Here is a 25,996-nt window from a genome sequence, read left to right as displayed (position 1 = left end):
ATTTTTCATTTAGAATTAATGATATTGGAAGAATAATGCGTGTAATTTGTATGAAAAACATCTACCCACGCAGCATTGTGCCTTAGTGCAGCAATCTCACAGACTCGTGACTCACTAAAGCTACTCTATACTACGCTTCCTTTAAATTCAATCTCTTCCCTCCTCAGATCATCTCTGACCTGGAGTCGTGGAACGAGGAGCTGACAGGTCAGATGAATGACTTTGACACGGAGGACCTGACGCTGGCCGAGCAGAGGCTCCAGCACCACGCTGACAAGGCCTTGACCATGAACAACCTCACCTTCGATGTGATCCACCAGGGCCAGGAGCTGCTGCAGTATGTCAACGAAGTCCAGGCCTCCGGTGAGTCCGCTCCTCAGACTCCATTATTTTTTTTAGACATTTTCTTATTACCAGTTCTTCATCTGCCCTTAAGTGCTGTAAAGTAAACCTGTGGAGGTGTTTGACTGTCGCCCGGTGGCCTCCCTCAGACCTCTGTCATCTTCCATCTGAGGGTGTAGTCAGGATGTAGCTCATGTTGGCTGCTGCTGCACAGATTTCTGTGTTGGCTACCTTAGTTTTAATATTGATGCTGTGTAGGTGTCGCGGGTCAGATTCAGTCAGCGTTTGTGATGAGAGGCACCCACTCACTAACCATAATAACTCACCTGTGATCTCACATGCTAATAGGTGCTCTGTAAAACGGCACAAGGAATGGTTGCGCCATGCCACGTGTATTAAACATGAGTTTGAATTGATGCACACGTGACTGATAATTAAGACTGTCGGGAAAGTTATTTGACTTGCTCCTCCACACCAAGTCTTATACGGTTACGCGTCTTCCATCCAGGTGTGGAGCTGCTGTGCGATCGGGATGTGGACATGGCCACGCGGGTTCAGGACTTGCTGGAGTTTCTTCATGAAAAGCAGCAAGAGCTCGATTTAGCAGCTGAGCAGCACCGCAGACACCTGGAGCAGTGTGTCCAGCTGAGACACCTGCAGGCAGAAGTCAAGCAGGTAAAATGCCTGGTCACATACCTGCAGCAAGGCACCATCTGCAGGTTAAACAGGTTCAAACGCCAGAATACCAAGAAATCTGCAAGTTCTGTGAGGAAAAAGCTCTCTCTGTCTCTCTTACAGGTTCTGGGTTGGATTCGTAATGGCGAGTCGATGCTAAACGCTGGTCTGATAACAGCCAGCTCCCTGCAGGAAGCTGAGCAGCTGCAGAGGGAACACGAACAATTTCAGCATGCTATTGAGGTAACAGAGTTTGTGTTATCCCATCAGCCCGTTTGAAGCTAGATTTCTCCTCTTCTTTGACTAACTGTAATCCTGATCTTTCCCCTTTCTGCAGAAAACACACCAGAGTGCCCTGCAGGTTCAGCAGAAAGCGGAGGCTCTGCTTCAGGCCAACCACTACGACATGGACCTGATCAGAGACTGTGCCGAGAGCGTGGCTTCACACTGGCAACAGCTCATGCTGAAGATGGAGGACCGACTCAAGCTTGTCAATGCCTCTGTCGCCTTCTACAAGACCTCTGAACAGGTATGAGAGAAGAGTTAGCTTTACCGTCTCCTCGACAGTCCACACAAACACAACTGACTGCACGTTTCTCTCAACAGGTGTGCAGCGTGTTGGAGAGCTTGGAGCAAGAGTACAAGAGAGAGGAGGACTGGTGTGGAGGAGCTGACAAACTGGGACCCAACTGTGAAACAGACCACGTCACCCCCATGATCAGCAAGCACCTGGAGCAGAAGGAGGCCTTCCTAAAAGTAACACACACACTCCCACACACACAGAGTATGAGTCAGAATCAGAGCGGAGCAAAGCTTTAACTCACACTTCTGATCTTACTGTGCGTGTTTTACGTTTTAATTAGGCGTGCACGCTGGCAAGGAGAAATGCGGATGTCTTCCTCAAGTACATGCACAGGAACAGTGTTAACATGCCCGGGATGCTGAGCCACGTCAAAGCACCAGAACAGCAGGTCAAAAGTGAGTATAAGAAGACACGTTTAACATCATGCAGACTTTCTAATCAACAGCCTCGTTAGCCCTCGTTTTGATAAAGTCCAGCAAAAGTTTGTTTTACCTTTCATTTGAATTCACATTGACACATATTTAATAGCGCTGCGTAAGACATGAGATGCACACCAACTGTGCGCTCACTTCTCGCATTGACACTAAAAGAAAATGAATGTTTCCCCTGCAGTTGAAGTGGAGGCACTAAAACACCATAAACAGACAAATTTGAACTAACAGAGATTTAAACTGTGTGCTCGTTTGAGCCGTTGATGCATCGTGGGAGGTTGCTGCAGAGACGTTGTACTTATTTGATTTGATTCCAGAGGCTGAACCTTACCTCTGCTTCTACACTGAGCACTGAGATCACTGGAGCCAGTTCACAGTTGAGCAGCTGTACTAGATTCACTTTAGGGGTAAAAGTACTAAATAAAAGCAACTAAATACAAGAACACCACTGTGATGTTGTAGTAGGATGGCACTGTTGCAACAAGTCACAGAGCGATGTCGCCGAGCGCATAATCGTCACGAGCTCTCTGCTGACAAAAACAGTGCTGCGCAGCTCCTGTAGATGTGACGCTGTAATAGGATGGCACCGTGGTGGGAAGATTCTACAGTTTATGTTTAATGTTCGGTTCTGAAAGAGATCGATCGACGGTGCTGCCTGCACCTTTGTTGATATTGTTACATGTGAATTATTTAATGTTATAGTAACTGTGAATAATTCACTCGTGCAGTCAGTCATCTGTCTGAAGACGGACCTCCTTCAGATTTTTCCACCATTGTTTAAAAAAAAATAATTGTGTCAGTGGCAGAAAATAATCTGTTACATGGCTGCTGGTTCAGTCTGTGTTTGTTCCTTCATATTAGAATTAAGAAAAGTTCAGGATTAAGAACAGTAAACAAACAGAAACAGTTTAATTCACTCTAGAAACGAACTGAAACTAAACCGAATTGAAAAAAAATATTAAAAAGTATTCAAATGAAAAAACATCTAAGAAAATATAGGAACTCAAACATGATGGAGTCAAACACTCTGAAAGACTCCGATAACCGATAAATGATCAAAACCACTGGCTCTGAACGTTTGAAGTAGGAGCACAGTGTAAGTAAAGATTACTTACAAACATGTTTGGAACACCGCCGGTGGTGCTGGGAAAACCTGACCCTGCAGCAGAGCTGTGGTGACGAACACTGAGCCAAATCATAGCGAGGGGAGTTTGAGCAAAATGGTTCTTACACTTTGCACTGTGGCTGCAGGAAGGTTCTTACCTTTTGGCTTAAATCTCTTTCTCCCTGTTTTGCGTGTAGACATCCTTAATGAGCTACTGCAAAGAGAGAACCGCGTTCTCCACTTCTGGACGATGAAGAAACGCAGGCTGGATCAATGCCAGCAGTACGTGGTGTTTGAACGGAGCGCCAAACAGGTACGCAAAGCGCACGCTGCAATTTTACAGCGACACATCTACACACTCTACTTATGACAAACATCCTCTGTGTGTTTTTAAGGCTCTGGAGTGGATTCACGACACCGGGGAGTTTTACCTGTCCACACACACATCCACAGGCTCGAGTATCCATCACACGCAGGAGCTGCTGAAGGAACATGAGGAATTCCACATCACAGCCAAGGTTGGGCTCGCGAACGTGCGCACAGAAACCTTGTGTTGATCTTTGCATGCATGTGCGTCAGGACCACATTGGCTCTGTTTCTCTCCTTCTTAGCAAACTAAGGAGCGCGTTAAGCTGCTGATCCAGCTGGCCGATGGTTTCTGCGAGAAAGGCCACAGTCATGCAGGGGAGATCAAAAAATGGGTGACAGCTGTGGACAAGCGCTATCGAGACTTTTCGCTGCGCATGGACAAGTACCGCTGCAGTCTTGAGAAAGCTCTGGGCATCTCCTCCGACTCCAACAAGGCGGTGAGTGCTCAGGTTTTTTGCTAGGCAGCTGCTCGCTCTGTACCCCGAAACCTAAACTTTCACTTTGCTTCTCTCCGTGTCAGAGCAAGGATCTCCAGTTGGACATCATCCCAGCCACGGCTCCAGGGTCAGAGGTCAAGCTGAGGGATGCTGCCGCCCATGAGCTGAATGAGGAGAAACGCAAATCTGCACGCAGAAAGGAGTATGTTACCACCTCCTGCTTTATAATATCAGAAAAACAGAAAAATTAATAGATGAAGAATAATTCTTATTTAGCAAATTGGCAAGTGCTCCAGGTTATACCTGAAGAATTGTTTAGCTAGTAGTTAAAAGCTCCTCGTGTGAACCGTCTTTGTTGTACGTCAGCAACATTTTTTCCCACTTGTTGAAAAATGTTTTATTACTGCAAAGCACTCAGAGTTAACAGACTATGAGCAGGTTACCTGCCAGTGTCCCTGTCCACAGCAGTGTCAGCACTGAACCTGGTCAATAGCTGGAAGAGGAGCTCAGTGTAAATGTATATACATAATGAACCTGCTTGATTTACGCTCCTCCGTCCGGCCTCCTCTCTGCTGTGCCAGCACAAAAACTGCAGACTGAACCATCGAGCTGTGGCTCAGAACAAATGAGTGGACGGACACAGTCCAGGAAAAAGCGCCTGCATCATTTTTATATGAGCGGCACAAATCACAAGCATGATTTCCGTCATTCATGGCTTGCTTTATGACCACGTCTTATGGCCCATAAGTCATCGTTCATTAATGTAAATGGTTGAAGTCGACAGGCTGAAAGGGAGCTGCTGATTTATCACCGCGTGAACAAGGATGATATGAAAATTGCTAATTTGTGTCGCTGTGTGTTTTGTGTGTGTTCAGGTTCATCATGGCAGAGCTGATTCAGACAGAGAAAGCCTACGTGCGAGACCTGCGGGAGTGCATGGATGTAAGTTCAACTTGTCAACCCACCACTGTTAACCTGCTTAGTGCAGAGTTGTGCAACAACTTTTCAACTAAATTTAAAAATCTTTCAGAATCCTACTATGAAAAATAAAACCATTATTATTCTTATAGTTATGATCTCCTCTTTCCTCCATTGCAGACCTACCTGTGGGAGATGACCAGTGGAGTGGAGGAGATTCCTCCAGGGATCCTCAACAAGGAGCACATCATCTTTGGAAACATGCAAGACCTTTATGAATTCCACCATAAGTAAGAAACGTGTCCTCCTTCCACTATTTTTCATTTTTAGAGAAAGCTCTAATCTTTTCTTCTGGTATCTCATGGTTCTGTCTCTCTTTCTTTTTTTCTTTCAATCAGCATCTTCCTCAAAGAGTTGGAGAAATATGAGCAGCTACCAGAGGATGTTGGGCATTGCTTCGTCACATGGGTATGTATTATTGTGTCTTACAGAGAAATGTATTTTGTACTGTGTACGTGTGCATTTAGATTTCTAAGTAATGCATATGAGCTTTTTTCTACTCCTGGCTCAGTATGATGTCATGTCAGGAACATAGCTCTGGCTGTTAGCACAGAAGCCCCACCCACCTGCTCTTCTAACCTTTTGTTTACAAGGAGTAGCCAATCAAAAGAAGGCTGGCTTAAAGTAAAAAGCAAAAGGCTTGTTTCAGAAAGAGAAACATAAATTAAGGTTATTTTGAACAGTGGCTCTGCAGACATATTCCCAGCAGTGTCCACAAATTAAAAAAATGGAGCTGGAAATGAGCATCAATGGTCCCTTTAATATTTCTGGAAGTAAGAAAAATGGTTCATAAGCTGAGATCTGATGGGTATTAATTTTTCATTGTCATCTGTTTCTTTCTTGGTCAAGGCTGATAAGTTCCAGATGTATGTGAACTACTGTAAGAACAAGCCGGACTCCACCCAGCTCATACTGGAGCATGCTGGCAACTACTTTGATGTGAGTACCACCTTTGATCACTGAGATGAGACTGAATGTCAGTCACGTACAGTCACCTCACTGTTCTCCTCTGTTAATGGCAGGAAATTCAACAGAGGCACCGACTGGCCAACTCCATCTCATCCTATCTGATCAAGCCAGTGCAGAGAATCACCAAGTATCAGCTCCTGCTGAAGGTAAGCCACCACAGCGAAAAAAACAACAAGATGCTTGTATTGAGCATCTCCATGGTTCCTGTTGTCATGGTTTCTGTGCCCGCGTCCTGTTTAGGAGTTGTTGACGTGCTGCGAAGAAGGTAAAGGAGAGATCAAGGACGGCCTGGAGGTGATGCTCAGTGTTCCCAAGAAAGCCAACGATGCCATGCACCTCTCAATGCTGGAAGGTCAGACATTGATCACGTATTTGTACTATTAGCTATAATTTCACAGCAAACCTCTGTGTGTTTATTCTTTAATGATTTTTCATCAAGTCATCCTCTGGCCTTTTTCTCCAGGTTTTGATGAAAACATCGAGTCGCAGGGTGAGCTCATTCTCCAGGATTCATTCCAGGTCTGGGATCCAAAGACTCTGATCCGAAAGGGACGAGAGCGCCACCTCTTCCTCTTTGAGATGTCTCTTGTTTTCAGCAAGGAGGTCAAAGACTCAAATGGCCGGAGCAAATACATCTATAAGAGCAAACTCTTTGTAAGTACACGATGATGAAGTCAGGAGCATTTTTGTGATTATGGAAACCTCAGAACTTTACACAGTTACAAAAATTTAAATCATTTGACAGTCGCAAAGTAAAGTTGACGTTTTCTCATATTACTCTTCCTTGCAGACATCAGAGTTAGGGGTGACTGAACACGTTGAAGGAGACCCCTGTAAGTTTGCTCTATGGGTGGGACGCACCCCGACCTCTGACAACAAGATTGTACTCAAGGTAAAACACTCCTCCTCCTCCTCCTCCTTGCTTCGCAGACTCCTCCTCTTGGGTTGGACCAATATAGCTTCCTGAAGCAAATCTGATGAGTAATTTGGTCTCAATAAAGTCCAAATACTAGCATTGAAAATACGTGAATCTTCCATGTGAGTGTGCTGAAAGCATAAATATTGGTCTAACCCAGTTTCCTCTCCACATTCAGACCTTTTCTATTCTTCTTCTTATCTCTACTGTCCTCTCTTCTGTCCCGTTTAAATGCATGAGCAGCTTCAGGGTGGCTGAGAAGCTTTCTGTAGTCACTCTTCTGTCTCCTCCTTCCTTCTCGTCTTCCAGCCTGGTTAGATTTCTGCTTTTGTTCCATCTGTTAACAAAACACGGCACACATGTGTATATCTGGGGCTGTGTTTTCTGTGGATGTTTGTATCTCTAATTCTCTATGTGGGCCGACATGCTTCCACCAACGCTGGTGATGCTGATTCAGCCCCTGAACGCCCACAATCGCCCAGCCTGACTCGCTGCTGCTTTATCAAAGCAGCGACTTAGCTATCCTTCTCTACCACAAAATATATGTTTTAATAATGATTTACAGCCACTGTTGAAGTTTTTAATTAATTTTTCTAAATATCGTATCACCCATGTAAGACTTCTTCCTGCTGAGTAGTGTCACAGATGGATTAAAACTTGTCAGCTGTTGGACCAGCATGAAGCCAGAGTCCTAGCACGTTCAGTACTGAGCATTTCAACATAAATACACACCGACTCCCAGACTAACCACTGAGAAGCAGTCATGTGTTATGTGTATTGTAAATTAGGTGTGTCTTGTTACTAACCACACACACACACACACACACACACACACACACACACACACACACACACACACTATCCATTACTATTCACTAGGCATTTTATTGGCCTTCATTATACTGTCAAACCAAAATGTCAGTGTTGTGCACTTCTATCATTTCAAATCATTCTGTCAGCTTGTAAAATGTCCTGTACACCTTCTAAAAGCAAACCAGTGAAATTCCCTTTTTTATATTTTAAATTCAAAGCTAAGTCAGGGATCCAAACATGGAGCCATGGTGAGTACAAACAATCCCACAACACAGTCCTCAACCATTTTTCAAAAGTCTTAAAGTTAGCTTAGTGTAATGGGTTAAAGCAGCATATTTGAGCTTTAGCATCAAGCCGCTGTAACCTTAGCAATATCACATCTTCAGACCTGAAAGGTACAAAATAATCAATAACGGTGATTCCCAAATGAGGGTAGTAAAGTAAACCTAAACACTGACTGTTCACTGTTCATGTTTGTATGACTAATACATTAAGTAACATCCACTTTAACTCAGATTATTCAGATGGTGGGTGGTGTTGAGGAAGTGGTTCTTCATCTCTGAGAGCTGTTGCAGTGGCTGTACAAAATAAATGCAGGGAAGCCACTGTGTTAGGCATTTACAGGCAGAGAGAACCTGAGTAAAATGTATATGTGAAATAAAGGCTTTGTAACGTATTAAGAGATCAGATATGTGTGAATCAAGAATTCAAACTGAGGATTTTTTGACAAGCTTTGCCTTCTTGACAATGATTGACTGCCGATAACAGGCATCCAGCATTGAGAACAAGCAAGACTGGATCAAACACATCAGAGAGGTGATCCAAGAGCGCACCATTCACCTGAGAGGAGCACTTAAAGAACCCATTCATATTCCCAAAACAGCCACCACCAAGCACCACAAGGGACGAAGGTAAACACAGCTCTAAATGGGGATTAATCTATGAACAGGAAGTTTATCTCACTGTTTTTATACAAGAAGGGAAGAAACCTTTTATTGATCGTGTGTGCTCCCGCTAGGGATGGAGAGGACCTGGACAGTCAGGGTGAAGGCAGCAGCCAACCAGACACCATCTCTCTGGCATCACGCACCTCTCAGAACACACTGGACAGCGACAAGGTGAGAACACACACACAGAGCTCAGAAATGATGCCCAGACCTTCTGCAATTATGAGCTTTAAAAACAAATGTCATCTGGAGCAAAGGTCTCAGTGATGGTCTCGTCTTCCACAGCTCTCCGGCGGCTGTGAGCTGACTGTGGTCATACACGACTTTATGGCCAGCAACAGCAACGAGCTGACGGTGCGGCGGGGTCAGACTGTGGAGGTCCTGGAACGCTGTCACGACAAACCAGACTGGTGCCTGGTCAGGACCACAGACCGCTCTCCTGCCCAGGAGGGCCTGGTGCCCTGCTCTATGCTCTGCATCGCCCATTCCAGGTCCTCCATGGAGATGGAAGGCATCTTCAATCACAAAGGTACAAAAATGTAACCTAATTTGCTTCACTGGCAAAAAGTCACTGATATGATGAAGTGTAGAAAATCCAAGCTTGCATCCATGTTGCCATGGAAACACTCATATTTCTGAAGGCACCGTTAATGCTGAATAACTATATACTGTTTTGGGGACAGATGCTGCTATCTAGCTTGTGCTGATGATTATGATGATGATTTCAGAGAAGAACTGTCTTATTAACCATGCACTGCACATATTACACACATTGGCTCTGCAGTAAAGGGTCTGGGACGCAGGCTGGTTAGCAGCTGAAATCCTGGCCTTTTCTAAGCATTTCACTTAGAAAGCTGCAACATTTGGTCTCCTCAGTGTCCAGATGTTTTTGGAACATATTGCTGGCATCATATTCAAAATCAGATGATGTTCTTCCACTAAAATGAATTTTCTCGGCCTTCACATTCTGATTTGCCATCTACAAAAATTAATAATATTTAAAAAATATGCTTTAACTTTACAGATGACTGTATTGTTTCTTGTCTTTTTTGAGTACAGCTGTTGTTTTTGGTCTCATTTCTGGAATTGGCATCACAGGGCTTGTTTTCACTTACAGCTCTGTATTTCACAGACACACTGTCAGTGTGCAGCAATGACTCCATCATGCCAGGTTCCTCTGCTACGCTGCAGCCCGGTCACGGCATCGGCTCCCACACCTCCCCGGGGCCTAAACGACCAGGTGAGATCGCCAACCTTTATTTGAAAGGCTTTGAAAAAAATCTGTTTAAAAAAAAAAGTACAAAGTATTTTAAATTTCAAACTGAGGAACAAAGTGATGAAGCTGTCAACTGTAGTTGTAGATAAAATCCAGAGTTTTTAACTGTTCGCTGCAGTTCCGGTGAATTAACTTTAACCTGTGCTTTGTGCGTGTGTTTTGGTTTCTTAGGTAACACGCTACGGAAGTGGCTGACCAGCCCGGTGCGACGGCTAAGCAGCGGTAAGGCAGATGGCCACGTGAAGAAGCTGGCCCACAAGCACAAGAAGAGCCGTGAGGTGAGGAAGAGCGGAGAGATGACGATAGGCTCTCAGAAAGACTCGGACGACAGTGCTGCTACGCCTCAGGATGAAACTTTGGAGGAGGTGGGTGGATGCAGAACGCTTGACACTCCTCAAACCTGTTACAAGAGAGTTAAATGGTGCTTTGTCGTCCTCGTGTTTTGCAGAGGGTTCGTAACGAGGGCCTATCGAGCGGTACGCTGTCCAAGTCCAGTTCTTCGGGAATGCAGAGCTGCGGAGAGGAGGAGGGCGAGGAGGGTGCAGACTCAGTACCTCTGCCTCCACCTATGGCCATCCAGCAGCATAGCTTGCTGCAGCCAGACTCACAGGATGACAAGGTGAGGAGAGTTGGGGCGTTACAGCGGGGGACCGGGGACCAGATGTAATCAGCTCACATCATTCTTTAAGATTGTAGGTCAAGAAAGGGCATGAAGAATCGTGTTGTGAGGCTTGCTTTTTAGGATTGTGTTGATCTGGAAATTGCCAGCGTGCTTTGTGTTCTGAACTTCTGGTAGACAAACGGAGTCACACAGATTTTGTCTTCAGTATTTATAAGTGTTAGAAAGTGTTAAATTTACTATCCACAAAAATCTACCCCATTCAAAATTGGCTTGTTTTGCTCAAAATGATGAGATGCATATCTGAAGTCATCTCTAGCTGCCTGCAGTGTTTTCTTTCAATAGAAGTGTGTCCTAAAGGTTTTTTAAATACATTTATTTGTGATCTAGTAAGTATTCATTTTAAATCTGCAACCGAATCAAACCCACATTTGGTCGCTTGCCGAGGCCGGGGGTTGGTGTAAGAGGTGGTGTAACATCTGCAGTCATTGGTTTCTGGAAAACACTTTCACTCATTTAAGTTTCTCCCACTTTTTCCCAAATAGGACCATTTCCTGACACGGTTTAAGTGACCCTTAGTTTCAGTTGTGCATAGCATTTTATCTTGGCGTGTTGCATCATATTCTTCCCTCTCTTCTAAAACAGAAAGCAATGCAAAGTCTCACGCAGCCCACGTTTCCTCCTCGACTCAAGTGGAGACTCCTCTGACACTAATTTCTGTTTCTCTTTTTTTGTTTTGTTTCCTGGTTGTATTGTTTGCTGTTTTCCATGCTGTAGCATTACCTTGATTTATGTCCTGTCTTTGCTTTGTCTCAGTTTCCATACCTCTCCATCTGAAGTGTCCCGCTCTTCCCCTTCTGTCTCTTCCCTCGGTCACTTCTTCAGTTCTCTATCGTTTTCCCCCTTACTCTTCAACTCAAAATTGTATTTTCTAAAACCTGAAACATGAAGATAGAAGCTTTTTTCTTTTTCCTTTTTTTGAAATCCACATTTCTCTGTCCCTCTGCCTAACTTTTGTATTTTTTGCAAACTCTTAAACATTCCTGGATTTCTCTACTTAAGATTTCCCCCTTTTTCTTCTTCTTCGTCTATGTTTTTTAAGCTTTACATGTTTTGACTTCTGCCTCGTTTCTTTGATCACACCTCTGGAGCAGAGAGGTGTCTGGCGGATGAGTAAGGGCTTTAAAGCAAAATGTACATAAGGAGAGGATGCATGTAGCTCCTAACTCTGTTTTCGTTAGTCTGTAAGCATAGCGCAAGACTCCAGCTTTTTTCTGCATGTTTGTCAGTTATAGGCTGGGATTGACCATAAAATTAGTGGATCTAAATCTGAAAATAAAGCGGTAAGATCCCCCAGCAGCCCCGCTGGATAATCTAACGAAGAGGCCACAATGAGGTGAAAATTCATAAGCACCCCTTCTTCCTCTCCCCCAACTCCTCACCACCCACTCCGTCCCCCGCCTGCTCGTCCTCATCTCCTTTTACCCTCTGTGCGTTAACCTCATTAACCATGCGAGTAATTGGCATCTCTAAATGCTGGCGAGGCCAGAAGGGCACACAGCATCACCCAGAAAACCTAATTGGGGAATGTCTTGAAGCACAGCACAGCAAGGGTGAGAGTCTCCTGAACTATATATATATATATATATCTATATATGCATACTTACATATTACCTCTTTCATTCTAGCTCTGTTAGCATTCTTTTTTTTATTCCAAAGGCCGCTCATCACCATCTGAGAAAGCAACACAAACATCTTTCACTCACACATCACCATTTTTTTGACCTTCTGCCCATCACTATTTCAAAGACTTCTATTTTTCTTCTCTTATCTTCATTTCAGTCACCCTACTTTCAGCCTCATGTTTTGTTTTTTTTACCTTTTCATTGGCCGCTTTATGAAGTTCATATACGTTTTGACTTTCTTTAACCTAGAGTTATAAAAACCCCACCCCCTGTCCTGGGGGTTTCACTGATGGGAGCATATCGTGGATGAATCTCTTCAGATTGCAACATATAACAAACATTTTCACTAAGTCATTGTTCACATCAACAACTAAAATCCACTTAAATGCCACCACCAAAAGATAATTGAATCTTGTCTTCAAGTTATTCTCAATGAAAACTCCAGCATGGCTTTTAACTGTAAGCTCTTACAACTTACTTTAGGATTACGTTAGAAACAGACTTATTTCTGTTTCAGAAAGGATGGAAATTACTCCTAAAGTGTGATGAGGCTTGATTCAGTTCTGAAAAGTTTAGTGGTTCCTTTTTTCCCTAAAGAGAGTTATTACTTCAAAATTTAGACTGTCGACTTGCATGGCTTTTCTCACGCTTGTTGGTTTTCCTTCCTCTCATCTCTCTGCTTTTTGCCTAGACCTCTTCTCGTCTGTCGGTCCGCCCGTCCAGTTCAGAAACGCCCAGTGCCGCTGAGCTGGTGAGCGCCATCGAGGAGCTAGTCAAAAGCAAGATGGTAGGAAATATCAAATACTCACACCAACCAGGCCCAGTTTATCAGAAGATACCACAGACTGTATATAAAAGATGGACGTAGCAACCATGCTATTGCCAAATCCTTATTTTGACTGCCATCATGTGAATTTTCGGAGCCTGGAGTGAACATATTAAGACGAGAGGGTGGAGTGCTAAGCTAATACTAAGATAATGCTAGCAAGCTTAAATTGGCAAGTTGCTGAGTTTCACTCAGTAAAGCTGAAGTATAAACTTCTTGAACAAAGGTTGCATTGTTTGTCCAAAATTTGATTAAAATGTTCAAAAATACACCAACATTAAGAAAACAAAAGAAAGGAAACATGGTTTTGAGGTCCAGTTGAGTGACTCTGAGTAAAAGTGGTGAGGACAGATAGCTAGCAGCTATAGCTATAGCCCACGTTAGCATAGCTGTCACTGAAAGTGTCCACATGCCCTAAACTTTAAAGAACAAAATCTAATTAGGTGAGTTTAAAAACAACAGTCCAGTGTTTACGAAGAGCGAAAGTAGCTTTAGAAACCATCTAGCAATCAAGTAAGTATGATGAAAATGAGTCTGCCTCAAGTGGCCATCAGAGGAACTGCAGGTTTTGGCATTAGACTTTTCCTTTGTTTTCCAGCTCCAGAAGTTTCTGCTTGATTCAATCGCATTAATTCTTTGTTAGCTTCATATCAGCTAAATTAAATATATTTTTCTGCATTTTCTGTTTATTAAGCTTAGTTGTGTCCATTTCAGAGTCATTAGGATTAAGAGACTTTATATAAAGGAAAGAAGGATTTCTTCTTGTGAACAAACTGCTTTTGTTGTGCAGGCTCTGGAGGACAGACCCAGCTCTCTGTCTGTAGAACAAGGAGACAGCAGCTCTCCCTCTTTCAACCCCTCTGACAACTCCCTCCTCTCCTCTTCCTCCCCCATTGAAGAAATGGACGAACGCAGGGCCAGCATCCTCAAAAAAAGACAGTAAGTCTACTGCGATCTCACGCAACAGTAGACTAATGTTTAGGGAGCTCTAACGCTGCTTTTATAGCTCTCATTTTAAGTCTGCCATCTGTGGTTCTCCTCTCTTGCTCTAGTTTCATTCTGCTGGAGTTGGTGGAGACGGAGAGAGATTACGTCAGAGACCTCGGCCTGGTGGTGGAGGTAAGTTTAGTGAAACATTTTCTATGTGATGGATCTTAAAATGAGTTCTGCGAGCTTTGGCGACTTCCTGTTGTGAATCCTTCGTGTGTTTCCATCACAAGGGCTACATGAGCAGAATGAAGGAGGAGGGTGTCCCTGATGATATGAAGGGAAAAGACAAAATTGTGTTTGGCAACATCCATCAGATCTACGACTGGCACAAAGAGTATGTAGGGGAATGCACACACACACAGACGTGTGGAGACTGTAGAGTTTTCCCTGTCCAGAATCGGCGCTTCAGTAACTTCTGTTTCTGTGTCGCTCAGTTTCTTCCTCAGGGAGTTGGAGAAGTGTTTGGAGGACCCTGACAGACTGGGACCACTCTTTCTCAAACAGGTTGGTCTGCAGGGAATTTCCAGCTCCTGCCTTCTTTGTAATTGCTTCCACACATCTGATCAAAGTGTAATTGTGTGTGTGCTTTATCTATCCAGGAACGGAGACTAAACATGTACGTAGTGTACTGTCAGAACAAGCCCAAGTCAGAGCACATCGTGTCCGAGTATATCGACACCTACTTTGAGGTTAGACTCTGGTATTTTGGCAGCTTTAGGTTCAAGTGTAACTCATTATGCAGCTGTTAAAGAGACACATTTGATTTTGTAGGACCTGAAGCAGCGGCTGGGACACAGACTGCAGATCACAGACCTGCTCATCAAGCCAGTCCAGAGGATCATGAAGTACCAGCTGCTGCTCAAGGTTAGGCTGTTTCTATGCAGTAGAGGGCGCCAGAGCCCCAGCTGCTGCTTACATACCCTTTATATTTTGCACTGTATCCAAATGCCCCTCGCTGTTACACGTAATGTACAAAGCTATTATTTTACTTGTGTTTGTTTGTGCATTTTAGGATTTCCTGAAGCACTCTAAAAAGGCTGGGCTCGAGTCTCCGGATTTGGAAGTGAGATCCAAATAAAAAAACCCAAAAAGAAAACACAAAACATAAATTTGAAAAAGAAATTATGCAAAACAGTTTGAGCGATTATACCAGTCTTGTTTATTTCTGACTCTTCCAGAAAGCAGTGGAGGTCATGTGCATTGTTCCAAAAAGGTGTAACGATATGATGAATGTCGGCCGGCTTCAAGGGTTTGATGTAAGAAGCCATTTTTCTCAGTGATCGGTCAAGCAATACAACATCTTCCTTAAAGCGTGCGTTAACATTTCTCTCTCTTTGCCTCCAGGGGAAGATTGTGGCTCAGGGCCGCCTTTTGCTGCAGGACACATTCATGGTGTCCGACCCCGACGGCGGTCTGCTCGGCCGGATGAAGGAGAGGAGGGTTTTCCTGTTTGAGCAGCTTGTCATCTTCAGTGAGCCCCTGGACAAAAAGAAAGGGTTCTCTCTGCCAGGCTTCCTCTATAAGAACAGCATCAAGGTAATGATTTAAGGAGGGAGGATGTACACTTGTTACTTTCCCCACTTGAAGAATGTCTGTTAATATGCTAACAATGACGAACATTTCTCCTTGTTGTTTGCAGGTTAACTTGATTTAATTATTCCTAGTTGTGTAATCTTGTTTTAGTGAGCAGTTTTAAAGTCAGAAGAATATCTTTCTCAGAAGAATAAACCATGTTTTCTATAAAAATAGGCCGCAGGCTTCGTTTGGCTCAGCTTCAAAAGCAAAAGACATTTACCTGAAGCAGAGCTTAGTCTGTCAGTCTGTCTGGCTCCTCATCAAGTTCATGTAACAAAAGCTCAGACGCTGCTCTTTTTAAGTTGCTGCATTGCACTGATTTTAGCAATGGACTCTTGACACACAATAGTAGTGCAGTCCCAAGCTGCCTTTGTTAAACATCTCTTATGAGTAGTTTAAATCTGTAAGGCAGGTGAGCGTGAGGTGAGAGGACGGCGTGTCCGCGCTTTCAATAACAGTGCTGGTTAAGCCTCAAAACGCATCCTGAACTTCGCTGTACTCTGCAAGAGCACTTTTCACATGTGTGAGAGAGGGAGGGGTCGAGATGTTGGGACAAAATACTGTATACCAGTGCTTCCCAAACTTTTTCCAGCCACGTACCCCGTGAGACATGTCACCCTCAGCCGCATACCCCCTACTACGAACGACTCTTAATTAGTGTCTATAAATACATTGCAATATCGCATGCATAAAGATAAATACTGCACAGTCGATTATTTCTCACCACCAAATGAATTTATCAATATTTTTTAGTAATGACAGAGTTTTAATAACAAACTTTACTACTTAATACTAGCAGTGTATCAAAGGATTTATTAGAATTCACTTTTTTGTCGAGAGCATAAAGGCCATGAACTTTCATTAAACAGAACTTTATTTAATGTGATGGATGTGCTTGAGCAGAGGCACACAGCTCTTCAATGTTTGGCTCAATTTGGGAAAGGCTGAGTCTTAAATCGTTTTCCACACAAAGTCTTGCTCTGTATTTTGTTTTCATGTTTGTTAAAGCAGAAAATCCCTTTTCGCATAAGTATGTGGTGGCGAAAGGCATCAGAGTCTTGACAGCGCGCTTAGCCAGCGCGGGCTGTTCAGTGCGCAGCCCTATCCAGAAATCCGCCAGGTTCTTTTGAGCGTGTTCAACTTTTAGAGATCCATCTGTGGCGATTTCAATTAGGCTCTCCTGGTCAGACGGTGATAACGAAGTAGGCACGGCGGTGAACAGGTGACGTATCCAATCATTTGAGCCGTCCGTCTCTGGGAAGTATCGGCGTAACTGCACCGCCAGCTCCTCAAGGTGCACGTTACATTCGCGCTTTACACTTTTAGATAGTGTGAGATCATTAGAGCACAGAAAATCATGCAGCACAGGAAAGACTTCAGTGTTGTTTGTATCCAAGCAGTTCTTCCAAAGGTTTAACTTCTTTATCATGGCCTCAACTTTATCTTGAACATTGAATATAGTTGCAGAAACGCCTTGTAATCCGAGATTGAGCTCGTTCAGACGAGAAAATATATCACACAGATAAGCCAGGCAGGTAAGGTACTCTTCATCATGCAAATGTTCAGACAGCTCAAAGGGATGGTTACTGAAGAAAACTTTAAGTTCATCCCTCAACTCAAAGAAACGGGTCAGCATTTTCCCTCTAGATAGCCAGCGAACCTCTGTGTGGAGTAATAATGTCTCATGCTCGCTGCCCATCTCATTGCACAACGCAGCAAATAAGCGGGAGTTCAGCGGCCTGGCTTTCACAAAGTTAACCATTTTTACGCTCGTGTCCAAAACATGTAAAAAGGTATTCCCTTTGCAGCAAGAGCCTCTCGGTGGATGCTGCAGTGTACCCAGGAGGCATCTGGCGCGACTGCTTGCACACGCGAAACCACACCTCCGTGTCTCCCAGTCATGGCCCGTGCGCCATCAGTACAGATGCCAACACATCTGTCCCACACGAGTCCATGTGTGTTCATGAATGTGTCCAGCTTTTGAAAAATATCTGCGGCAGTTGTCCTTTGTTCCAGCGGTTTACAGAACAGCATGTCCTCCTTGATGGTTCCTTCATGAATGTAGCGCACATATACGAGAAGATGCGCCAGGCCAGCCACATCCGTGGACTCATCTAGCTGTAGCTGTATTGCATAACATTCACTGTGGCGTATGCGCAGAAGTAGCTGCTGTAAAACATTTTCTGACATTGCATTGATGCGCCGTAAGACAGTATTGTTTGATGATGGAATGGACTGTATCGTCTTTTTTGCCTTTTCCCCCAACATTGTCCCTACCATATCTAAAGCAGCAGGGAGAATGAGGTCCTCCACAATAGTGTGGGGTTTGTTGTTTTTAGCCACTCTGTAACTGACCATGTAAGATGCTTGTAGTCTGTTTTTATTCATAAGATCTGGCACCTGAATGCAGGTTTTACTTGTTGAAAGTGATTTTAGCTGTCGCTCAAAATATTCCCTTGGTTTATTTTTCAAATGGGGATGATTTGTCTCTAAATGTCTGCGCAAAAGTGAAGGTTTCATTGAGTTCTGAGACAATACTTTTGCACAAATAACACACTGTGGCCGGGGAAATCCACCAATATTTATACACGTAAACTCCAGCGAAATATAATTGTCATCATATTTGCGCTTCTTTGATGAGGTTGTGTTACAGTCCGTGCTGTCATGCTTTCTCCCACTTTGACGCTCCGCATCAGACACTTCATCACTTTCCACATGGCTGGCTCCAGCTATGCTAGCCACTTGGCTAGTAACCACAGATACATCCCTGCTAGCACTGCTAGCATCCAAATCTGACGAACACATTGTTGTTGAACAATCACCTGTGCGGTCACTGGAAAATGCATCTTCAGATATGAGCTTATTGGTTGTTGTGGCCGGTGTCTCTGTGGTAGGGCCTTTTTTTCTTGTTAACCACTTGTCCATTTTCGCGCTGCACTGAATGCTTGGAGGCAACTTCAACTGTTAGGTGTCAGTCATTTGGGCAAATCACGCCCATGTATTTTGTCAGAGCTATTTTTTTGCTGAACACCAGAGGGTGGTATATAGTCATGTATTTGACAGGCAAAAAAAACTGCATTAGCGCAAATTTCGGCTTTTAAAACTTTTGATCCCCACTCCAACCCCAACCCACGCGTACCCCCTACAGCCACTTGCGTACCCCCGAGGGTACGCGTACGGTAGTTTGGGAACTACTGCTGTATACCATTCTTGATGGAGCATGTAGTTACATTAATTTAAAAGCCCTGTGCTCAGTTGGCGTTAACCCTTCAAATTCAGGGCTGCTTTTAATGACATTTGATTTTATTTCTCAAACATTTCCTTCTGCCTGTAGTGAACCTTTAAGCCTTTGCGTATAACAGAGGAAAGTAAGGAAATTGAGCCCATGGGAAATAAAAAAATACAAATTTAGGAAAGGTTGACATGATTAAATCTCAATATTTCTGTGCCGCTGACTCTGTTTGATGTGTTTTCCCTGTTTTCTTTTTTTACACCAGATAAGCTGTTTGGGTTTAGAGGAGAATGTGGAAGGTGATCCCTGCAAGTTCATTCTCACTTCTCGGTCAGCCAACGGCGCCGTGGAGTCCTTCGTGCTTCACTCCTCCCATCCAGGGGTGCGCGAGGTCTGGACCCTTCAGATCAGCCAAATACTCGAGAGCCAACGCAACTTCCTCAATGGTAGGCTGCTACACACACACAGACGCACACAGACACACACACAGAGGACTTATAGGTGATGTAAAAGAACTGCTGTGTACATGGCCACCCTTGTCTCTTGCATCTTATCACAGCTCTGACCTCACCAATAGAGTATCAGAGGAACCATGTAGGGGCAAGCAGTGCGCCCAGCATCGGAGCTCCAGGTGGGGGCAACAGCGGTTCTAGTGCAGCCCCCGGAGGTGGAGGTGGAAGCTCCCAGAGTAGCTCCATCCCTTCGGGACCCCAGGGTGGCTCTCGTCGGCCGTCCAGGATCCCGCAACCCTCCCGCCTGCCCCAACCCCTACGTCACCACCCCGGGGCCGACCCGGATGGCTCCAATAAGATGTCAGGTATGAAACGTCTGTCTGTCCTTGTGAAATTTGACTTGTTTGACCCAATGAAAGATGTGACTGAAGTCTGAGTTTTACTCGCTTGTGATCCAGGTTTGTCCCCTCGTCCTGTCCCTCCTCCTCTACTCCCTGTGGGGGGCAGCCCGCAGGGCAAGCGCCCTATCCACACCACAGAGGACCAAGCTTATACCCCCATCCCACGTGCTACCGTTGGGCCTCTGCCCTCCACACCCACTTCTAAACCACGGCCAGGAGCCGTGTCTCCCATGGCCTCCCCCATGGCCACTCCCGCCTTTGGCAAGGACACTCTCCCCCCTCCCCCTCCCAGCCCAGGCCAAAACCAAAAGTCTGGATCTGGATTCTGGAGCTCAATGCCGGGCTCTCCAGCCAGCCGGCCTGGCTCATTTACCTTTCCGGGTGAGGCGGGAGAGACTCCGGTGCGACAAAGCTCAAATCAGAGCCAAACCCACAGACACTCCACGCACAGCAAGGAGGCCGACCGCATGAGTACGTGCTCATCGGCCAGCGAGCAGTCCATCCAGTCCACCCAGAGTAACGGGGTAAGACCACTACCTGCTGCCCAGTGCTGATCCGACTAACCCAGCGGCAGAGGGGGGGTCGGTCTGTCCCGTCTGCCTTGTTGTCTCCTGTCCTGCTGCCAGCGCTACTAATCTGTCCCTTACTACGCATCTCTGACAACCTCCACTGCTCTTCAGCATCATCCTCTGTAGCTTTAGACGGTTTCTGAGGACAATCTCTAGACAAGGCTTCAACTGTCAACATGTTTTCAGGCTCAAAATCTTTCTAGCGGACCTCGCTCACCTCTTCACTGATTATCTTTTAAGGCTGTCTCTAGATTCTTAACTCTAACAAAGCTTATACTAACACTTGACTTCTTCTGGGCCGTCTTCATGGTGTGTTACTTAAATGTACTTTTCCTGCAACTAACTTCTGACGTTTGCGGTTCACCTGCAAACGTACTCAGAGATCCTTTCATTCAGCCTAACGTTTCTCCTCTCGTCTTTGCGTCGAGCTGCAGAGCAAAGACGAGTGAAATGGAAAACTTCATCTTATTCCTGCCTTTCTTCATCCAGTTAGCCTTTTCCGAGAAGAAATTAATAGCTCCCTGTTTTGTCTTTCTTCCGCTCGAATTTCTTTTTACAAAGCCTCCACTTCTTTTTCTCTTTATCTCATCAAAAGTGGCACTCGCTAGAGATGTCACCCCACATGTTTAGATTTGAAAAAGTTACCGTGTTTAATGCATAATCGCTGCATGTCCATCTGAGTTTGCCCTTACCGTTTTCCATCCCTGTGGTGCAGAGTGAAAGTAGCAGCAGCAGTAGCGTATCCACCATGTTGGTGACCCAGGACTACACAGCTGTGAAGGAGGATGAGATCAGCGTCATTCAGGGCGAGGTGGTCCAGATCTTGGCCAGCAACCAGCAAAACATGTTTCTGGTGTTCAGAGCATCCACCGAGCAGGGCCCCGCCGCCGAGGGCTGGATCCCCGGATTTGTGCTGGGACACACGTCGACCATTGTCCCCGACTGTCCCGAGGGATCCATCAAGTAAGAGCACGATGATTGGGGGGGGATTATTTTCAAATTCATAATATGTGCACTTGAGATTCTCATCTGCCGTTTTTATCAAGACACTGAGCTCACTGCCGTCATTTTCGTTCTCCTAGCAGGAAGTCTTCATCCTGGCACACGTCCCTGCGTATTCGCAAGAAGTCTGAGAAAAAGGAGAAGGAGGCAAAGAAGGAGACAAAGCTGGAAAATGGTTACAGGAAGTCCAGAGATGGCCTGGCCAATAAAGTTTCTGTAAAGGTGAGTTTCACTTCACTTCAAAACTCTACAGCGATGCCTCGAAGTTACAGACTGTTGACATTTGTTTATCTTTCTTTCCAGCTTCTAAACCCAAACTACATCTATGATGGTGAGTTTGAGCTCCAGACCCGATCCCTCAACATCGTTCCAGGTTTCTCTTTGTCACTGCAGCACACTGCAGGAGCTTGTCTGTATCAGACGCATTCTCACTGCACTGCAAATATCAGTTGGCTTTAGGCTAGGTGTGGGGTAGAGGGTGCTGCTGGAGGCGGGACATGTGATGCTCACTTGCTCCCTGCAGATTTTCCATAACCTGCATTCTCATTGGCTCAATGTGGCATTACACAGATTTGGAGCCTGTCTGTCAAACAATGACAACAACAAATCTCTTCTTTCCTTTCAGTTCCCCCAGAGTTCCTTGTACCTCTGAGTGATGTGACATGTGACAACGGAGAGAGCGTCACCCTAAGGTGTAAGGTTTGTGGGCGACCCCGGGCTACAGTCAGCTGGAAAGGGCCCAACCAGAGCAACCTCACTAACAACGGACACTTCAGCATCGCCTACAGGTAAATAGCCGAGCAGGTTTTACTCCTCGCATCAGCTTTGTTGAACACACTAACTCGAGAGTGAACCTGCCGCCCCACTCAGCTACACTCACCCTGTTATGATGGAATAGATGAATAAAGGAGTGTGTGTTTGTTTCAGTGATACGGGTGAAGCGACTCTGCGGATAATCGGCGTAGCCTCTGAGGACGATGGCGTTTACACGTGTGTTGCCACCAACGAGCTGGGCAGTGTGACATCATCAGCTAGCCTCAGAGTGTTGGGTGAGCGTAGAGACAGACGTGAAACGTATGCGATGAGTGTCACTGCAGATTTTATTGAACCACCTCCTGCTTTCATGTGTCTCAGCCGTGTCCACTGACGGGGTCCGAGTGAGCTGGAAGGATAACTTTGAGTCTCACTACACTGAGGTGGTTGAACTGGGAAGGTAACAGATACGCTGTGAGAATTCAGAATATAAAAGCTACGGCAACAAAAAACGATAAAGTAAACGGACCGACTGTGTCGTCTTCTCGTCAGGGGTCGTTTCTCTGTCGTCAAGCGCTGCGACCACCGGGGCACCAAACGCGCGGTGGCTGTGAAACACGTCAACAAGAAGCTGATGAGGAGAGACAGAGTGACCCAGGAGCTCAATCTGCTCCAGAGACTCCAGCACCCGCACATAGTCACCCTGATTGACACCTACGAAACTCCCAGCAGCTACGCGTTAGTCCTGGAGATGTGAGTAAACAGCAAAGGCGGAGTTAAACCCTACATACACACACACAGCTCTGTCACGTCATACCTCCGACCTGATGTTTTGCTTTGGGTTTCAGGGCCGACCAAGGCCGTCTGCTGGACTACATCGTGAGCTGGGGGAATCTGACTGAGGAGAAGGTGGCCTGCTACTTGAGGAACGTTTTAGAAGCTTTACACTACTTACACAACTGCAGAATAGCACACTTGGACATAAAAGTGAGTCCTCACTTTTTCATTTTCCTCCAAACATTGAAGCCATAAAAAGGTTGACTGACATGTGGATGCAGTGCGGTCATGTACAAACCATGATGATGAATGAATGAGAATCCATGAGGCTAATCTTTGCTCTCGTTACAGCCTGAGAACCTGCTGGTGTCCCACACCGCCAGCGGCCAGCCAATAGTCAAGCTCACAGACTTCGGTGATGCCGTGCAGCTCAACAGTGCCCACTATGTTCACCCTCTGCTGGGCAGCCCTGAGTTCGCCTCCCCAGAGCTGGTCCTCGGAGAGCCCGTGTCGCTGACCTCTGACCTGTGGAGTCTGGGCGTGGTCACCTACGTGCTGCTGAGCGGCGCCTCCCCCTTTCTTGACGAGAGCGCAGAGGAGACCTGCCTGAACATCTGCAGGCTGGACTTCAGCTTCCCCAGGGATTACTTCCAGGGCGTCAGCCAGGCGGCCCGGGACTTCGTCTGCCTGCTTCTGAAGACCGACCCGGGCAGAAGGCCCCCGGCCGGCCTCTGCCTCCAGGAGCCGTGGCTGCAGGCTGGCCAAGGCGACGGCCGGGCAGAGGGCTGCTTGGACACCTCCCGCCTCATTTCTTTCATTGACAGGAGAAAACATCAGACCGATGCCCGGCCCATCGGAGGGGTCAGGAGCTTCATTCACGGTCGCCTTCAGCCTCGGGTTTGAGCAGCTCTCAGCCTCAGTGCTCCGACCACAGCAGGAGACGCTGCTCAGTTTGGGGTCCAGCACTGAGGTTGAAGAGACTCTTTATGGTCTCGATGTAAAAAGAAGGAGAAAAAAATGAAAGCTGATCTCATCCTCTTTCACAGATTTTTCACTAAATAAAATCCTGTTATCCTTTTAGGTTGTTTATTTGAGACCTGCTGAGGTCTTCAGCCAATCAGAGCCCAAGAGAACGGAGTTCTCACCAATCATAAATGAATGGATGCCCTCGTCTACTGCTGCTTGCTGGTTTCGTCTTTTTGTAGTTAAGTGAACAAAAACTGTTTTAAAAAAACTATTATGAAGTAAGTTATTTTCCTCTGCGCGAGTTGAAGCTGATCAGAAGAGCCAATCGATCGAGCCTCAACGCCACCACACGGGCGCAGCTCCTTCAGGAGAAACCGATGCCAACGGAGCTCGCCACAGAGAGCAAATCGCCCTCCAGGAACAGACGGTGTGTTTTTGTCTTTTACCCTTAAACAGTAACTGGCATACTTTTGAGAAGCAACCCTTTCTTATAGAAACAGTGTATAGAAAGGCACAGTAGTGTCTCTGATTCCAAGGAGGAAAAAAACAAACACATCATTGTAGAAAACGCTCATAAGTTGAAGATTCGTGTGCTACTCTGGACACTGCAGACAGGCGGAAACCGCGACAGAGCTCATCAGCTGAGACATTTATACATCAGAGCTTCTCGATGGCTGCGCTTACATTAATGTACCCTAATCTAATCTGAGAACACCATGATGACCGTGTCGTGAGTAACAAATGCTGCACTGTCCAACCCGAGAAGAAACAATAGACGTTCGTCTTTTTTTTTTTCTTTTTTCTTTTGTCTTTTCCTGTGTTGCGCAGATATGACATGTTTAAGCCTTACCTTGTATAGAGACTTCGGCCTTCTTCCCCCTCACATTCGCAGTGGACTCGAGACTGTTGGAGCCCTCGGTGGCAGCGCTGAATGTGGAGGCGGCGGAAGATGAATTTACTGTAAATGCACTCATTGTATGTTATGTTTGATTATCATGTGCAATGTTGCGGCTTTAACATTTTATGCAACTATTTATGAAAACATCTGTTGTATCTGTAATAAATCTAGAGAAAAGCATGTACTTGGTACTGCAAGCACTGCTGGTAGTTTGTGTTCATTCGATCGCCGAGTGTTAACGACCGCTCCGGGGCCAGGCCGCGTCAGAGGTCACGACCTACAATCATCACGTTTTGATCAAAACTAATTTAACACTTTTTTTTGTACTGTATGCCTCTGTAGTATTGGTACACCAAAGTTGCTCTAGCTTTATAGTACTTAATAAAGAAATGGTTTTATTGTGATTACGTTTCACTTGCGTTAGGCCATCCATGACCATGTTAAAAGATTGTTTACACGAGTAAATGTCAGAGGAACACTTTTAGTTTACTCTCTTTATACCTTTATTAAAAAGGTGGGAGATTAAAGGACTGAAATGTACTCTTGGATGGGAGCTGAATGCAAGATTTTACTTACAAAGTGTTGTTTTCACTTTATGTACAGATACATGTTGCCAAAATATTTCTTCCATTTAAAAAAAACAAAACAAAAAAAACAACAACAACAAAAAAACACCTAACCAGTAACCACACAAGATTACTATGGTAACAATAGCACAGATAAGTCCAGTAAGGGGTTATGATCAAATCAGCCCCCTCTTAACCTTTTTTAATTTACTTCAAAAGGTGTACACACAGGCCATTTTAAAACAAGAAGACTGGACTGGATACCTCAGTTTGGGGTTTTTTTGTTGATTTTTCTGTTTTTGTCACTTTGTTGTGTTTTTGTTTTCCCGTTTTTGTTTCATAAATTGTTTTTTTTTTTTATTATTATTATGTTTGCATGTATATTTCTTTGTACAAATCATACATATTCTCTCCTGTAAATAGTGTCATTTTGCCATCACTCATTTGAAAATTAAACTTCATGAACACACAGGCCCCGTCTGACATTTACGTTCTTTTGTGTTTGTTTTTATTGTTTGTTTGTTTAGTTATTTATTTTCTTGTGGGGGGAGTGGGGCGGAGGGTCTTTAAACGCTGAAATAAACATTAAAGCAAGTTTTGTTTAGATCGGGTTGCAACATTTTCAAGACTTTGTTCATTTTCCCATCATCTGCTCACCACTTTCTTTCTCTTTTTTTTTTTCTCTGTACAGGTCAGATGGTTTGATTTTGTACAATTCCGTGTTGGAGTTTAGTGACGTAGGCTGACGTCATCATTTACAGGACTGGTAACAAACTGACGCTCACACTTGCCTAAAATACCTACAAATACTTAACACTTTCAAAACTCTTCATTGGGACTTTTT

General features: G+C 45.0%; 1 protein-coding gene across 14 annotated transcripts in view; it reads left to right on the top strand.

Annotated features, from left to right (window-relative positions):
- Positions 1–25,624, top strand: part of LOC147304661 (triple functional domain protein) — an 82,768-nt gene extending 57,144 nt beyond the window's left edge. For 4 of the 14 annotated variants that reach the window (XM_086281105.1, XM_086281112.1, XM_086281107.1 and 1 more), the window contains 46 exons: positions 168–363; positions 851–1,017; positions 1,141–1,260; positions 1,355–1,546; positions 1,624–1,773; positions 1,881–1,995; positions 3,334–3,449; positions 3,532–3,654; positions 3,748–3,942; positions 4,026–4,144; positions 4,818–4,884; positions 5,041–5,150; positions 5,259–5,328; positions 5,770–5,859; positions 5,943–6,035; positions 6,130–6,241; positions 6,353–6,543; positions 6,680–6,781; positions 7,837–7,866; positions 8,387–8,529; positions 8,637–8,736; positions 8,851–9,094; positions 9,683–9,805; positions 10,013–10,206; positions 10,290–10,460; positions 12,837–12,932; positions 13,762–13,910; positions 14,024–14,090; positions 14,192–14,295; positions 14,396–14,465; positions 14,561–14,650; positions 14,733–14,825; positions 14,974–15,024; positions 15,140–15,217; positions 15,306–15,497; positions 19,034–19,214; positions 19,328–19,585; positions 19,679–20,145; positions 20,906–21,153; positions 21,276–21,523; positions 21,818–21,980; positions 22,120–22,241; positions 22,327–22,405; positions 22,498–22,698; positions 22,794–22,932; positions 23,074–25,624. In XM_086281105.1, the coding sequence (XP_086137231.1) occupies positions 168–363; positions 851–1,017; positions 1,141–1,260; positions 1,355–1,546; positions 1,624–1,773; positions 1,881–1,995; positions 3,334–3,449; positions 3,532–3,654; positions 3,748–3,942; positions 4,026–4,144; positions 4,818–4,884; positions 5,041–5,150; positions 5,259–5,328; positions 5,770–5,859; positions 5,943–6,035; positions 6,130–6,241; positions 6,353–6,543; positions 6,680–6,781; positions 7,837–7,866; positions 8,387–8,529; positions 8,637–8,736; positions 8,851–9,094; positions 9,683–9,805; positions 10,013–10,206; positions 10,290–10,460; positions 12,837–12,932; positions 13,762–13,910; positions 14,024–14,090; positions 14,192–14,295; positions 14,396–14,465; positions 14,561–14,650; positions 14,733–14,825; positions 14,974–15,024; positions 15,140–15,217; positions 15,306–15,497; positions 19,034–19,214; positions 19,328–19,585; positions 19,679–20,145; positions 20,906–21,153; positions 21,276–21,523; positions 21,818–21,980; positions 22,120–22,241; positions 22,327–22,405; positions 22,498–22,698; positions 22,794–22,932; positions 23,074–23,625 (6,981 nt within the window). In that variant the 3' untranslated portion in view covers positions 23,626–25,624. Of the gene's footprint in view, positions 1–167; positions 364–850; positions 1,018–1,140; positions 1,261–1,354; positions 1,547–1,623; positions 1,774–1,880; positions 1,996–3,333; positions 3,450–3,531; positions 3,655–3,747; positions 3,943–4,025; positions 4,145–4,817; positions 4,885–5,040; positions 5,151–5,258; positions 5,329–5,769; positions 5,860–5,942; positions 6,036–6,129; positions 6,242–6,352; positions 6,544–6,679; positions 6,782–7,836; positions 7,867–8,386; positions 8,530–8,636; positions 8,737–8,850; positions 9,095–9,682; positions 9,806–10,012; positions 10,207–10,289; positions 10,461–12,836; positions 12,933–13,761; positions 13,911–14,023; positions 14,091–14,191; positions 14,296–14,395; positions 14,466–14,560; positions 14,651–14,732; positions 14,826–14,973; positions 15,025–15,139; positions 15,218–15,305; positions 15,498–19,033; positions 19,215–19,327; positions 19,586–19,678; positions 20,146–20,905; positions 21,154–21,272; positions 21,524–21,817; positions 21,981–22,119; positions 22,242–22,326; positions 22,406–22,497; positions 22,699–22,793; positions 22,933–23,073 lie in introns of all 14 variants that reach the window. The other 10 variants (XM_086281114.1, XM_086281116.1, XM_086281113.1 and 7 more) reach the window with 10 other exon arrangements.
- Positions 25,625–25,996: the final 372 nt, after the last annotated feature.

The sequence above is a fragment of the Aulonocara sp. 'chitande type north' Nkhata Bay genome, linkage group LG22 (genome assembly GCF_057382095.1).
Source record: "Aulonocara sp. 'chitande type north' Nkhata Bay isolate Kocher_YH1m ecotype deep benthic linkage group LG22, A_spYH_male_GT1.1, whole genome shotgun sequence".
Taxonomy (NCBI): Eukaryota; Metazoa; Chordata; class Actinopteri; order Cichliformes; family Cichlidae; genus Aulonocara; species Aulonocara sp. 'chitande type north' Nkhata Bay.
The sequence above is the reverse complement of the archived record's forward strand: the minus strand, read 5'-3'. Positions and strand labels throughout refer to the sequence as shown.